Source organism: Eurytemora carolleeae, unplaced genomic scaffold (assembly GCF_000591075.1).
Source record: "Eurytemora carolleeae unplaced genomic scaffold, Eaff_2.0 scaffold6, whole genome shotgun sequence".
In the NCBI taxonomy this organism is placed as follows: Eukaryota; Metazoa; Arthropoda; class Copepoda; order Calanoida; family Temoridae; genus Eurytemora; species Eurytemora carolleeae.
The window spans coordinates 793277-808080 of NW_019396148.1; the positions used below are offsets into that span (position 1 = coordinate 793277).

At 31.4% G+C, this 14804-nt stretch overlaps 1 protein-coding gene across 5 annotated transcripts; it reads right to left on the reverse strand.

The window, feature by feature from the left end:
• Positions 1-3522: 3522 nt before the first annotated feature.
• Positions 3523-10747, reverse strand: LOC111696461 (uncharacterized). Of its 5 annotated transcripts, none has more exons than XM_023466071.1 (11): positions 10690-10747; positions 9602-9722; positions 9103-9156; positions 7136-7199; positions 6866-6908; positions 6350-6433; positions 6020-6057; positions 5740-5793; positions 5222-5277; positions 4557-4770; positions 3523-3680 (listed from the first exon to the last, which is right to left on the reverse strand). In XM_023466071.1, exons 2-10 carry the CDS (start codon positions 9708-9710, stop codon positions 4586-4588), a joined length of 687 nt encoding a protein of 228 aa, XP_023321839.1. In that variant the 5' UTR covers positions 9711-9722; positions 10690-10747; the 3' UTR covers positions 3523-3680; positions 4557-4585. The 5 variants fall into 5 exon arrangements, with proteins under 5 accessions (XP_023321839.1, XP_023321838.1, XP_023321837.1 ...); XM_023466070.1 differs by having other exon boundaries at positions 3523-3692; positions 4541-4770; XM_023466069.1 differs by having other exon boundaries at positions 3523-3701; positions 4541-4770.
• Between the last annotated feature and the right edge of the window lie 4057 nt (positions 10748-14804).

Consider the following 14804-nt stretch of genomic DNA (forward strand, 5'->3'; position numbering starts at 1 on the left):
GATACTGATACTGATACTGATACTATTATATTATTATTATCAATTAGGGATGAACACCGCAGAGTTTTATTAGAATAATACTAGTTCTCTACATCTATATCTACTGTCGGGTTCTCTACCCTTTTATGTCATATATCGGCGGTACGTTTACTGGCGTGTAACTTCAAAGGACGGCGGTACTTCAGACTGCTAATGCAAACAGTGGCGGCTTCTTTGAACCGCTTAAATTTAGGAAATCAGCGGTATCTTTCATCTTGTCAGCGCTTCACCAGCTGGAGAGATCAGATTGTGTGCAGGGGTTGGGGTACCTCCCCCCCCTCCTCCTCCTCCTCACCTTCAGGTGTTGGGCCGCGGCTCCTCTATACCCCCTCCCCCCTTCTCCACTACGCCGGTCATATTGCACTACACTAAACACTAAAATCAACCCTCAGTTCTAAACTAAACCCCGAACAGAAAAGACGTCGCATAATTTTGCGGATTTTCCACGAGCTATAAACAAACATGAGAATACCAACGATTGTGAAAATGATGATGCTGTTGATACTATTGGTGTGCGGTGGAGCAGAGTGTAGACCGAGCGTGGATCGATCAAAGAATATGATCAGAAAAAACACAGAGATCAATCGAGAGATCCTTGATAACGATACCGATCGCAAAGTTGCCAAAGTTATCTCCATTGTCCGAAAGAATAACGAACTGCTGAAAGACAATCTTCCGGATGACTATGAAGATATGTACGAGGATTACAACGCTCCTATCATCAATATCAGATTCAGAAGAGCCATGGAGGCAGTGAAAACCAGACTGGAAAACTCAGAAATGGAGGTGGAGGAGGAGGAGGAGGAGGAGGAAGTGATTGATAATAAAACAAATAGTTTGCGAAAACTAAAGAATCGAAAAGGAAAGAAGTCCAATAGATCACTGAGAAAGAGCAACCGAAGAAAGAACAGAAGACAGCGCTTGAGAAACAGAATGAAAAATCTGTCTTAAAACTTTTTTTCTTGTTTCTACAATTTTCTATACTGTGATATTTAAATTTATACCTTATATGCCATATATTATACGTTCAAATACATTCTCGACTAAATTACTTTTTTTGATTTAATCTCGGCTTTTATACTTAGTGTTCACGGTAATATTTAAAAATGTAGAATAGAAATTTTAGAAAAGTTTAGAATACAAATTTTATCTTAAAGAGACTGTAGACGTTATTTTTTAGTGATTTTTCCTTTACAGATTCTCAGCTGTTCACTTGAAAGCTTTGTCTGGTCTATAAGGCAAGATATGTCAATATTTATATCTTTTATTTCTAGAAACAATTTCAGTTTTCAAAAACGAAAATATTTTCACTTGAATTAACAACTACAGTATTTTTAGAATAGAAATAGAAAAAATATTTTAAATGTGATTAGATATAGATTAAATATAGATTAGATATAGATTAGATATAGATTAGATATAGATTAGATATAGATTAGATATAGATTAGATATAGATTAGATATAGATTAGATATAGATTAGAATGATTAGATATAGATTAGAATAGATTAGATATAGATTAGAATAGATTAGATATAGATTAGAATAGATTAGATATAGATTAGAATAGATTAGATATAGATTGGAATAGATTAGATATAGATTGGAATAGATTTGATATAGATTGGAAGAACATGATTTGGAGTTAAAAGAATGGAATTATACAAACGGAAGGAATTGTTGATAAATTGCAAATGGACAAAACCACTGAAATCTGTCTGTCCCTATAAATATGAATATTATATCAATTTTTTGTTTACTATGAAAAGGTGGGATGAAAAGAATTAAATTACCCTGAAAAACTTTTTGATTTTCTTTCAGGCTTACACTTTTTTTATTATTCCAACCTTTATAATAATCAAAACAAATTAATTATATTATTTATATTAAGGAGAGACAGATTTCGGTGGGTTAACCAATTATAAGCTTGCATAATTATATCGTTGATTTTGTGTCTTCAAAACTTTAGATTTCTTTTCTTAGAAATCTTTATTTCTGTCTTATTAATTTCCTCACAGTAAATTAGGGGTCTTGGTTAATAGTCAGTGAACCTTAACTTTAGAACCCATTTTTACCCGTTAAATAATAAAGTTTTTTTTTTGTATTTGATATTTTAAACTTTTTTGTTGGAATATTCTAAATATTAACGTAAAGAAAACTGTTTGAGTTATTTCAACGGATTTGAATTAGAGCTTAGAAGGTGAATATAAAAACGTTAATACAAATGCAGGATGTAAATTAGTTATAATCAAATTAGACTTCTATATCGGATCACGCAGGGGGCAATATGATTATATGTGATCACGCAGGGGGCAATATGATTATATGGGATCGAACTGAAATAGATAGTTTTTAACTTTGTCAACTCTTCTGATTTTAAATTTCTTTCAGTTTAGTTTTAGAATTAGTTTTTAGAAGTAACGTGCTCAAGAACAGTTTCGGAACATCTTTGGTGATTTTAAATTTTTACCGAAGGATAATTTGAAAAAGGAACGTTATTTCTTTTACTAAGCTGATATAATAATAAACTCCTAAAATACAAACTATGGAATAGGCAAACTCCTGAAATACAAACTATGGAATAGGCAAACTCCTGAAATACAAATTACGGAAAAAAACTCCTGAAATACAAACTATGGAAAAGACCAACTCCTAAAATACAAACTATGGAATAGGCAAACTCCTGAAATTCAAACTATGAAAAAGGAAAACTCCTGAAATGCAAACTATGGAATAGGTAAACTCCTGAAATTTAAACTGCGGAGAAGACAGACTCCGGAACAACAAACTATGGAAAAGAGAAACTCCTGAAATTCCAACTGCGGAAAAGACAAACTTCTGAAATTCAAACTGCGGAAAAGACAAACTTCTAAGATACAAACTATGGAAAAGACAAACTCCCGAAATACAATCTATAAAAAGACAAACTCCTGAAATACAAACTATTGAAAAGACAAACTCCTAAAATACAAACTATGGAAAAGAGAAACTCTTGAAATTCAAAAAATAAACTCCTGAAATACAAATTGCGGAAAAGACAAACTCCTAAAATACTTACTGAAAAAAAGACAACTTCTGAAATTCAAACTGCAGAAAAGATAAACTCCTGAAATGCAAACTATGGAATAGGTAAACTCCTGAAATTCAAACTGTGGAGAAGACAGACTCCTGAAATTCAAACTATGGAAAAGGCAAACTCCTGAAATTCAAACTGAGGAAAAAACAAACTTTTGAAATACAAACTATGGAAAAGACAAATTACATTTAGCTTTAAAGGTAAAAATTTAGATGTTTTCTTTTATTCTATGAGAAGTCAGACTTACTATAAGTATTTAAGTAATTAATCTTCAAACCCGAGTTTTTCTATTTGCGAGAGAGAAAACCGTTTTTACCATTAATATCAATTTACAGTAGTTCTCCATGAATATCTTTGATATTGCAACCATCGATTATTTGAACAATCAATTGTAAAAAAAAACATTGAATACTATGAAGTTGTGAGAATAAATTTGTGCAATTTTTATCAATTTTTAAATATAAGATGAAAAAGATATTTTTACGCACATAAAACGTGTGTTTAGTGTTTACAAATTACAACTAATAAAAGATTTGGGCAATTTTCTAAAAGTTCTTTAGAGAGCTTAGTTTCCAATTGAGCAAATTGACAATATATGGTGTTAAAGAATCGTCATTTATTGAGAAGAGTTAAAGCGTAATGTTAAGTAATTCTCTATGCAAAGTCAGCATTACCTAGTTATAACAGTACCTTTGAAACCTTAATCTGATAACAAAGTAGATGACGTATTTGTTAAAAAACTGTTTATTTCTGTATTGTTTCTGAACAAGAAATGCGCAAGTCACTTGTGTAGAGAAACCACAAATATGCTTTTAAGGGTACCGTTGTAAATCTGACATTTCCATCTTTTCATGGAGTGTCAATTGAAATTAAGCGTACCTTCTCTTTAAGCAGTAATTTATTTTATTTTTTTCAAATATTGAAACTGAAGTTGGGTAACTAACGTTGAAGTATAATCAGTTTATTAAAGCTCTAGAAGTTAGAACTATTTAATGGGAGTTTTAGAAGTTGATCCAAGCTTTGAAGTTTAAAGCTATTAGGAAGTACTAGAAGTAGGAGGATTTGTAATAAAAATAGGAGTAGATTCAGATGTAGGAGTTGTACTAGAAATATGAATTGATTCAGATGTGGCAGAATTGTACTAGAAATAGGAGTAGATTCGTTGATTCAGATATAGGAGTTGTAGTAGAAAAAGGATTAGTTTCAGATGTAGGAGTTGTACTAGAAATAGGAGTTGTACTAGAAATAAGAGTTGATTCAGATGTAGGAGTTGAACTAGAAGTAGGAGTGGATTCAGATGTAGGAGTTGTATAAGAATAGGAGTGGATTCAGATTTAGGAGTTGTAAAAGAAAAAGGAGTGGATTCATATGTAGGAGTTGTATAAGAAATAGGAGTGGATTCAGGTATTGGAGTTGAGTCTAATTTTGTCAATTGAGTTCTTATTAGAGTGAATAATTATGACGACTTATCAGTGAGTACTAGGAGTAGTAGTTGGATCAGACGTAGGAGTTGTAGCAGACGTAGGAGTGGATTCAGGTATTGGAGTTGAGTCAGAGTTTGTATTTTTCTTTAGTTCTGAGTAGAGCGGAGGTGAAGGTGGATTAGCGAGGGTTTCATATGCTGGTGGTGGTTCAGATCTTATACTTTCTCCTCCTTAATAACAAAATATATATTTAACCAAAAAATTTTATTGATCTCTGTCATTATTTCATTAGAAGAATGACGCAAATATTTTATTTATAAGAATTGTCTAATTTTGTCAAAAAATAATATTGATCGAATAGTACTATTTAATTTTTGTTTTGTTCTAGTAATTGGTAATGTTTTGTCTCGTTTAAAAAAAAACCTGATAACATTTTTTGCACGTTTAACTTTCATTTATTTTCTCTCCGGGTCAATATTTGTCATAGCGTTTGAAAAGAAATTGTTTATAATTAGCAATTTTGAAAATACTGGCTTCATGCAGAATTTCAAGTTTTGATCATTGGACCAAAAATACTTTAAATAAATCTAAATATCTGTATTAAGTTTTCATTTTAAAAAAACAATGAAATTATCTATAGGAAAAGAAAGAAAAAATTACATAAAATATTTTTTTAATTACCTAATGATTTTTCGTCCTCGCTTTCCATAGCTCTCACATCCGGTGCAAAGGAAACCCTGTATGCAATGGTGGATATCAGAAATTTAAAGAATAAAATATAAAATCTAACATTTTAAAGTATGATATTGGTAAAATCGAAGTAATAACCTAGCATTTTTTAAAGTTTGATCGCAAATGACAGAATGGATTGCGAGCTGACGCAAATTTTTCAAAACATATTTTTAGCTCAATCTAAAAAGTTTTAGAAAAATCTGAAACTTGAGAAAAAATCTCAAAGATTTATAGAAGTATCAAATTAAAAATACTCGAGGTACGGAAAACATTTATTTTATATTATAATGCTATTTTAACACTTCATAATGCTATTTTAACACATTATGATGCTATTTTAACACATCATAATGCTATTTTAACACATCATAATGCTATTTTAACGGTGTTGAACGTAAAAAGCTGTTTAGCAATCAAGAACTTCTGAATTGTATTAAAAAACTTGAAAACATTAATATATATTTCACCTGACAACTCGTTCTGATATATCTAGAACATCTCCAGTTCCTCGACTTGTTATGCTGAAATTCAAAACTTTTATGTTAAAGGGACTGTTAGGGAAATTTCAAGAAACCCACCATGCAAATATAACAATGCTTGATGTACAACAATGCCCGTATATTTTACCTGTTTTGAGAAGCAAAATCTCTATTTTACCTGTTTTGAGAAGCAAAATCTCTATTTTACCTGTCTTGAGAAGTAAAATCTCTATTTTACCTGTTTTGATAAGCAAAATCTCTATTTTACCTGTTTTGAGAAGCAAAATCTCTATTTCTTCTATTCGTCTGAATAAATAACATAATTAGAAAATTAAGAAATGAAAAAACTTTCATAAAAATTATTTAATTTTTAACCAATTAGAATATGGATAAACCTAGAATGAGTAAATTCTTTCAGTCAGGAAATTTGTTGCTTCGGGTGCTTAGTTAGGAATTTCTAGTTTCGTGAATTTCTAGAAAATTTCAAGAAATGCTCAAGAAAGAAATTGAATTATAATCCTTACATCTTTTCATGAATATCTTTGATATTGCAACCATCGATTATTTGAACAATCAATTGTAAAAAAAAACATTGAACCTGTGAATTGATTGCTGTTCTAGCAAGTGAACTAAGGATTTGTCGGGCTCCATGATTTGCTAGGATTTCATTTAATGCCTCCTCCTGTAAACAAATATTCGATTGTACAAGGACCGAATTTTATGAATTTGCGGAGTTGCTGAACCTACCGCCGCGCTGGTTCAAATTTGAATGATAGATTCAAATCCTTCCTGAATCTTTAACTTTGAATCAGTGATTTAAATTTAAACCATCAGTCGTTAATTAATCGACGCATTAAATTCGTATATACCCAGGTTTATAAAAAAAAATCTAAAAATCGAAGATAAATTGAATTATAAAAGAAATTTTTCCGACATTGAATTGTAAAACAAAATTGCACATTCAAATATAGCATTAATAAAATCAATATTGTACATAAACACAATTCCTACAGTAAAAATAACATTGATCATTTGATATTTGATTTATGATTTAAAGTGAAAAAAAAATCTTAAAATAATTAGAAGAATTGACATTTTTTTATAAATTTTTCACCTGTGGTGTTAGTCTTCTTCTTCCCCTCTTGGTCATCACAGATCTGAAAAAAATAGTTCCATTGACTGAGCTTGGCTGAACTTCGCCCGGTCCTGTTGTCATTATATAATTTTTCAACTAAAATCTTAGACTTGTCCCTCAATGACATTTTATGATATCTTACAATTACCCCGAAAAAGAATTAAATCGAAGCAAAAGACAAAATTCCAATAGATTTATATTGTCACATTTTTTTTAAATCTGTATTTTTTAATTTAAAAAATGTGTTACCTTAATGATATGGTGCAAAGTTTATAGAAAACAAAAACGATTGTACCAGCTAAAAACAAGGTGCCTAAAAATAATCCAATTTGGCAACAATTTTAAAAACCAATTCTTTTTTTAAGTTACACAGATGAACTGGGTTTCAAGAACAACTGTTCTAAAATGAATATTTTTATAAAAAAAAGTGCCATTATAAAATCTTGAAAGACAAACTCCTGAAATTCACAAATTAAGATCCTGAAATACAAACTGCGGAAAAATGTGGAAAAGACAAACTCCTGAAATACATAACTGTGCAAAAAGACAACTCTTAAAATTCAAACTATGGAAAAGACAAACTCCCGAAATACAATCTATAAAAAGACAAACTCCTAAAATTCAAACTATGGAAAAGACAAACTCCCAAAATTCAAACTATGGAAAAGAAAAACTCCCAAAATTCAAACTATGGAAAAGACAAACTCCCAAAATACAAACTATAAAAAGACAAACTCCTGAACTATAAACTGCGGAAAACAAACTCCTTAATTCAAACTATGGAAAAAACAAATTTCTGAAATTCAAACTGCGGAAAAGACAAACTCCCAAAATACAATCTATAAAAAGACAAACTCCTGAAATACAAACTATTGAAAAATAAACTCCTGAACTATAAACTGCGAAAAAGAAACTCCTTAATTCAAACTATGGAAAAAACAAACTTCTGAAATTCAAACTGCGGAAAAGACAAACTCCTGAAGTTAAAACTATGGAAAAGACAAACTCCTGAAACTCAAACGGTGGAAAAAGCAAACTTGTAAAATACAAACCATGGAAAAGGCAAACTTTTGAAATTCAAACTGCGAAAAAGAGAGTCTCCTGAAATACAAACTATGGAAAAGACCAACTCCTAAAATACAAACTATGGAATAGGCAAACTCCTGAAATACAAACTATGGAAAAGACAAACTCCTAAAATACAAACTATGGAATAGGCAAACTCCTGAAATACAAACTATGGAATAGGCAAACTCCTGAAATACAAATTACGGAAAAAAACTCCTGAAATACAAACTATGGAAAAGACCAACTCCTAAAATACAAACTATGGAATAGGCAAACTCCTGAAATTCAAACTATGAAAAAGGAAAACTCCTGAAATGCAAACTATGGAATAGGTAAACTCCTGAAATTTAAACTGCGGAGAAGACAGACTCCGGAACAACAAACTATGGAAAAGAGAAACTCCTGAAATTCCAACTGCGGAAAAGACAAACTTCTGAAATTCAAACTGCGGAAAAGACAAACTTCTAAGATACAAACTATGGAAAAGACAAACTCCCGAAATACAATCTATAAAAAGACAAACTCCTGAAATACAAACTATTGAAAAGACAAACTCCTAAAATACAAACTATGGAAAAGAGAAACTCTTGAAATTCAAAAAATAAACTCCTGAAATACAAATTGCGGAAAAGACAAACTCCTAAAATACTTACTGAAAAAAAGACAACTTCTGAAATTCAAACTGCAGAAAAGATAAACTCCTGAAATGCAAACTATGGAATAGGTAAACTCCTGAAATTCAAACTGTGGAGAAGACAGACTCCTGAAATTCAAACTATGGAAAAGGCAAACTCCTGAAATTCAAACTGAGGAAAAAACAAACTTTTGAAATACAAACTATGGAAAAGACAAATTACATTTAGCTTTAAAGGTAAAAATTTAGATGTTTTCTTTTATTCTATGAGAAGTCAGACTTACTATAAGTATTTAAGTAATTAATCTTCAAACCCGAGTTTTTCTATTTGCGAGAGAGAAAACCGTTTTTACCATTAATATCAATTTACAGTAGTTCTCTCAAAATTCAAGAAATTTAGTTTGGTGGGGGGGGGGGGGGGGGATTCAAACGCCTTTTAAGCGTGAAGCACTAACAAACCCGCTTTCAAAAAATTAATATAATGAAGAAAAAAATAATTAAATTGGATTTTTGCCTGTTGCAATTAATATAGTCTGCCATCTGTCAGGATTACTTGTAATATTTATATCTAAATTCAATTTAATCAAATCAAAACTTTTAATCAAAAACATTAAAATATATCTATTCTTTAGAAATAAAAAATGATTTGATATTATTATTCAAAATCTTTTTTAAATCTTCCAAAATTCAAAATGAAACCGAAAGTTGCCACAGTAATATTTTAGCTAGGCTTAGAGAGCTTTAAAAGTTTGATAGAATTAGTGTTTTTTCCTTAGTCTCTCTGAAAAAAAACTGAACAAAAAATATCTTTATTTACATAGAAAATGAACAATTTATTTAACCTTTCTGACAATTATACATTATCAACCTGATGAAAATCTAATACTTAGACAAGTTGCCATATTAAAATTCAAAGATTAAAATATCTAAGGTCTACGTTCTCCGGTTGCATAGATATAATTTGAGTATGAGGAAAGAAATCAGACAAAGAATGTTTTGATTTGTTGAATTTCCTAGATCTCCTGTACTGCTGGCGTTGTATCCATGAATAGTTATTTTTGTGACCGAATGGAAAAGCCCGTTTGACAGAACCTCCGAATTGTACTCTTGAGAGTCGGCCATCTTGGATTTCCCCTGGTAAAATAAATGTACATAAGATATTTAGATATTTAGATGTCATTTTTGACAACCTTCAACAAAGGACGAAAAAACTCACTAAATTTTATGATTTTTTTCTTTATTTTAGTTTTCATCAAGATGTAGCTGTTGAGAAAGTCTTTATTTATTCTGATAAATAAATGATCCATAATGACGATCATAGTGATCCATGGTGATTAGTAGTGTCCGAAAGGGATCAGTGTAGTGATTAAAAGCAAAGAGAATAGAAATTAAAAGATATCAGTAGTGACCAAAAGTGATTGAAAGTGGTCAGTAGGGATCAAAAAATAATAGTAGGAATCAAAGGGATCAGTAGCGAGCAAAAGTGATCAGTAGGGATCAGAAGATAATAGTAGGAATCAAAGGGATCAGTAGTGAGCAAAAGTGAGCAAAAGTGATCCATAGATACCAAGAGTGACCAAAAGCGATAAAAAATTATCAAGAGCGATCAAAAGTGATTAAAACGAATCGATCAAGAGTGTATAGTGTTCCAAGTGATCAATTGTGTTAAGAATATTCACAGTTCACAGTAAAGAAACATGATCCATTTTTGAACAGTGTTTGCTGATAATATAACAGTGATCAATTGTACAATAAAGAGGTAACATCCAAATAAAAGTCACATTTAAAAGTTTTTTTTTTAATCCAAAATTTTGTCAATGAAAACTTTCTTTGCCAAGAATTTTCCCATATTTATCTTCTTAGGACTATTTATCTTTAAGGGAGGGGGGGAGGGGTCAGTGCAATATTCAGAGAAAAAGTCCTTCATCTTCATATTAAAGAAAATGATGACTTTTTTCCTACGCCATATTGTTAATTTAAGACCTTCATTCTGATGTTTTTATGTTCTTATGTCACTTTTTTAACATCATCCTGACTTTTTTTGAATGGATTCGATAGATAAAAGTCGAAAATATGCTTAGTTTATTTGTTAAATCATTACCTACTTGAAATTCAGATTAACCTAAAATATGCTGTCTTTAAAACCCCATTGCTCTGAAAATATCGTTTTATAAAATACTTAAGAAGAAAAAAACTTAAAAGAATATTAAAAGGCAGATTAGGAAAAATATTATCTTCAGATGATGACCTTTAAAATAGTAAAATAACTGTACTTTACAGATTGTTCACTGTTTAGTAATAACTAAAAATTAAACTAATAGTTCTATTTTAAATATAAAACGATTACATCTTGCCAAATGATCAAATTGCGCAAAATTATTTAATTAGGTTAAAATCTGCGAAGAGTGAGCACCAACCAACTGTACAGCTGATAATAACAAAGGTGAATTTCAAGGTGCAGACAGGTAGAAACATGCACAGTCAGTGCACAGATAGATAGATAGATAGATTCTTACGCCGTAGCAGTCTCTGAAGATTTACTAAACATATGGTTGAGGGGTATTTTCAAAAAAATAAAAATGGGATTTTAGAATAAGTGATTTTTTAAAGGGTAAACCTACTAATACAAATATTATTAAAGATTTTCCAGGGTTCCCCCCTCCCCCCCCCCTTCAGAATAAAACCCTGTATATCCTTGACCTTGACAATGATTTATGAAGTAAACATTAAAAAAATCTAAGATCATCACCATCTAACAAAATTTTACTCGATGAACAAATTTTCTTTTTAAAGATGAAACAAAATTCCTGACGGAAAATTTCGCAGAGGTAATCATAAGATTGCTAAAAATACACATAGCAATTATAATGTTACAGGCAAAAAATCTGCAACTATTTTTATATTGTTTACTATATTTATGTAATTGAACCATTTTGTGAGAGATGATCCTATTTGAATGTAGTAATAGCCCTACCCCATAACATTTTCTCGGACAAGTGTGTATCCAGGTACAATTATCAATGTCAACACACGGATACAATCAATTGCAACTATCGATGCCAAATCAAAGGGCTGCACGATCATCAACCTGTTTATCCAAACAGGGAACCACATGAATACAATCTCGTGATATATCGCAATGCCAATACCACTGGAAGAGATCTCGTACATATTAATTCCAAATCAAAGGGCACAATCCTCCATCTGTTTATCAAAACAGGGAACCCTTCTGGTCTCCAAGAATTTTGGATTTAAAGTCTGTATTTTAAACTATCAGAAATATTTCTCAACTCTGCAGTCTTCCTTTCCGCATGGTTAACTTCAACCAATTCTATGACACTCTTGCTGTTTTCTGTTGTCTCATAACTATCTGTGTTGCTGTTTCTTGTTTCCCACATTTTATCTGCTCTCTTGCTGTTTTCTATCATCTCAAAACTATTGACATATGTAGTTTTTAACTCATCTCTATCAGGAGATAACTTTCAATCTAGTACTGCCTTAATTTTTCTTTTCCATTTTGGTTCCTTTGGCATAAAAACAGGCATATTTCCTTCAACTCTGCATCGTACAGTCCCTTTAGCATTTTGTCCTTAAATTTAACCCTGTTCCTTTTGTTTGGAGCATATTCTTGTAACCATAACTCTTCCTTGGCAGCATAATATTATCTGGTATCTTCACTTCTTTCTTGTTTTCTGTCCAGGTATTCCTGTTTCCGTTTCCTCTTGTCTGCATGAGCTCTCCTGGTCTTCTCCTCTTCTGTCTGTTTCTTGTCTAGATATTCCTTTTTCTTGCTCTCATCATATTTTTGTTGTGAGAATCTTTTCATCATTTCTACTCAGAACACTCCTGCTTCACATTTCTCAAATGCTGCTCCCAGTTGCAAAAACGGTAATATCTCTCCTCTAGCTGCTCCCGTGATACTTGAAACCATCATCCTTTTTATATCTTTCTCTGGGATTCTCTCCCAGTATTCCTTAAGCAGAAAAGTTTCCAAGTTTTTGCACCATTCGAACATTATCTCTGGATTTCCATTATATTTGTAAACTCTTTCACTGAAGTCCTCTCCTCTTTCTCTGTACTTTTCTCTATATCACACATCTCGTCGTATGTATCTTCTGTTGCTTCCCCTGCTTCTACTACTCTCTGTATATGTTCCATATGTTGTTCTGATTAATCCATCTCCTTGTTCTGCTCCAACATTCTTCTTATTTCTTGAATCTGTTTTAATGTTTTCCATTCTTCTAGTTCTTTTCTATGTTGTAACTCCATTTTCTCCAATCTTTGCAACAGGACTGCTAATTCTTCGGGTTGAAGTTTTCCATCTTCTCTTCCTGTTTCCCTTCATGTTTGTTCTTCTGATATCTGGTCTTTTATAAAACTGTGTACTCATCTTCTGTTCACACTGTTTACAACTTGTTGCTTTATTGTTCTTTGGAGTCTGTGGCATTTATCCAGGATTCCTTGATTCATGCTGCTGCTATCACTTTTGTATTAATGCCCTACTCCATAGCAGTTTCTCAAACAAGCATCTATCCAAGTACAACTCAGATTCTCTTGAATATCAATGTCAACATACGGTTACAATCTCATAACTATCAGTGACAAATAAAAGGGCTTGATCCTCAACCTGTTCATCAAACAGGGAACCACACAAATACAATTTCATGATCTATCAACGCCACTACCACTGGGCGCGCTCTTGTTAGCTATTGATATCAATCAGAAGCTCGTTACTATCAATTACAAATCAAAAGTCATGATCCTAAACCTGCTTATGAAAACAGGGAACCACACAAATACAATCTCGTGATCTATCAACGCCACTACCACTGGGCGCGATCTTGTAAGCTATCAATATCAATCAGAAGCTCGTTACTATCAATGCCAAATCAAAGGTCATGATCCTCAACCTGCTTGTGAAAACAGGGAACCACACTAATACAATCTTGTGATCTATCAACGCCACTACCACTGGGCGCGATCTTGTTAGCTATCAATATCAATTGGAAGCTCCCAACTATCAATTCCAAATGAAAGGTCATGATCCTCAACCTCTTTATAAAAACAGGGAATGATTCCTCTCTTGCAGTAAACAGTACGGAGTTTCTATATGAACTAGTGTATTTGAGGTTTATATGTTACAAGTTAAAGCTAATAGATGTAACTACAATTCCTACGTTGTTATTTACATCACATGATAAAGGCAATCAGATTACGTATTAAAGCACATTTAAAATAGGTGTTGTTAAGATGTACGTCATTATATATATCACAGGATTAAGCTAATCATGCATTATGCTACATATTTATTTGAAGCGCAGTTCAAATGACTAATGGTTTTACAAAGAAGTTTACAAACATAGATAGTTAATAATGTACAACCTACTGCACCTATACAGAATATTGTGTTACCTGATATTTATTACATGAATAGAATTTTTTACCAAGGGGTTTGGGATTAAATTATTAAAAATTATTCCAAATTCAATAGTAAAATTTTTGTGTTTATTCTCATGTCCAGAAATATTTCTTTTTCTTTTTTGAGCTTCATTAATAACCGAGTCAGAGAACGAGTTGAACTCATTTAAATCTATTTAAACCATGTTCATCTTATTCAAAAGGTCTTGACTCTCAGCCTCTTCAAACAGTTAATATGATATTCACTTACACACTTTGAGTCTGATGGATTCATTTTTTGTTCTTGGATGAATTAAATTATGTTAATATTAAAGTTATTCATTTTATTTATTTGTCATTTTTTTTGGTTATTCGGAATGCTACATATATAAACAAGAAATGTGACACCAATTACGTTATGAAATACTAATGCATGGATAATTTATAAAAGTAATTAATAGAACATATAGTTGTTAACAATGGTCTAAAATTACATAAAAATTATAATTTTGTCTGTGTTACAATACAGTCATATGATAGATTTCGTACATAGTGATCCTTTTTAGAAATTGCAAAGGAGTTGACATTTTCTTTATTTGGTTTTCAACATAAAGTGAAAATTTAAAATTTAGTGCTTTCAGTGCTTTTACATTCATATCTAAATGTTGGGCCCAATCGGTTCAGCCGTTTGACGTTTATTGGACACAAACCAACAAACGAAATATATGTATTGAACATTATAGATGTTTAATCTGTAGTGTGGTTGAACGGTTCAGCCGTTTGACGTTTATTGGACACAAACCAACAAACGAAATATAT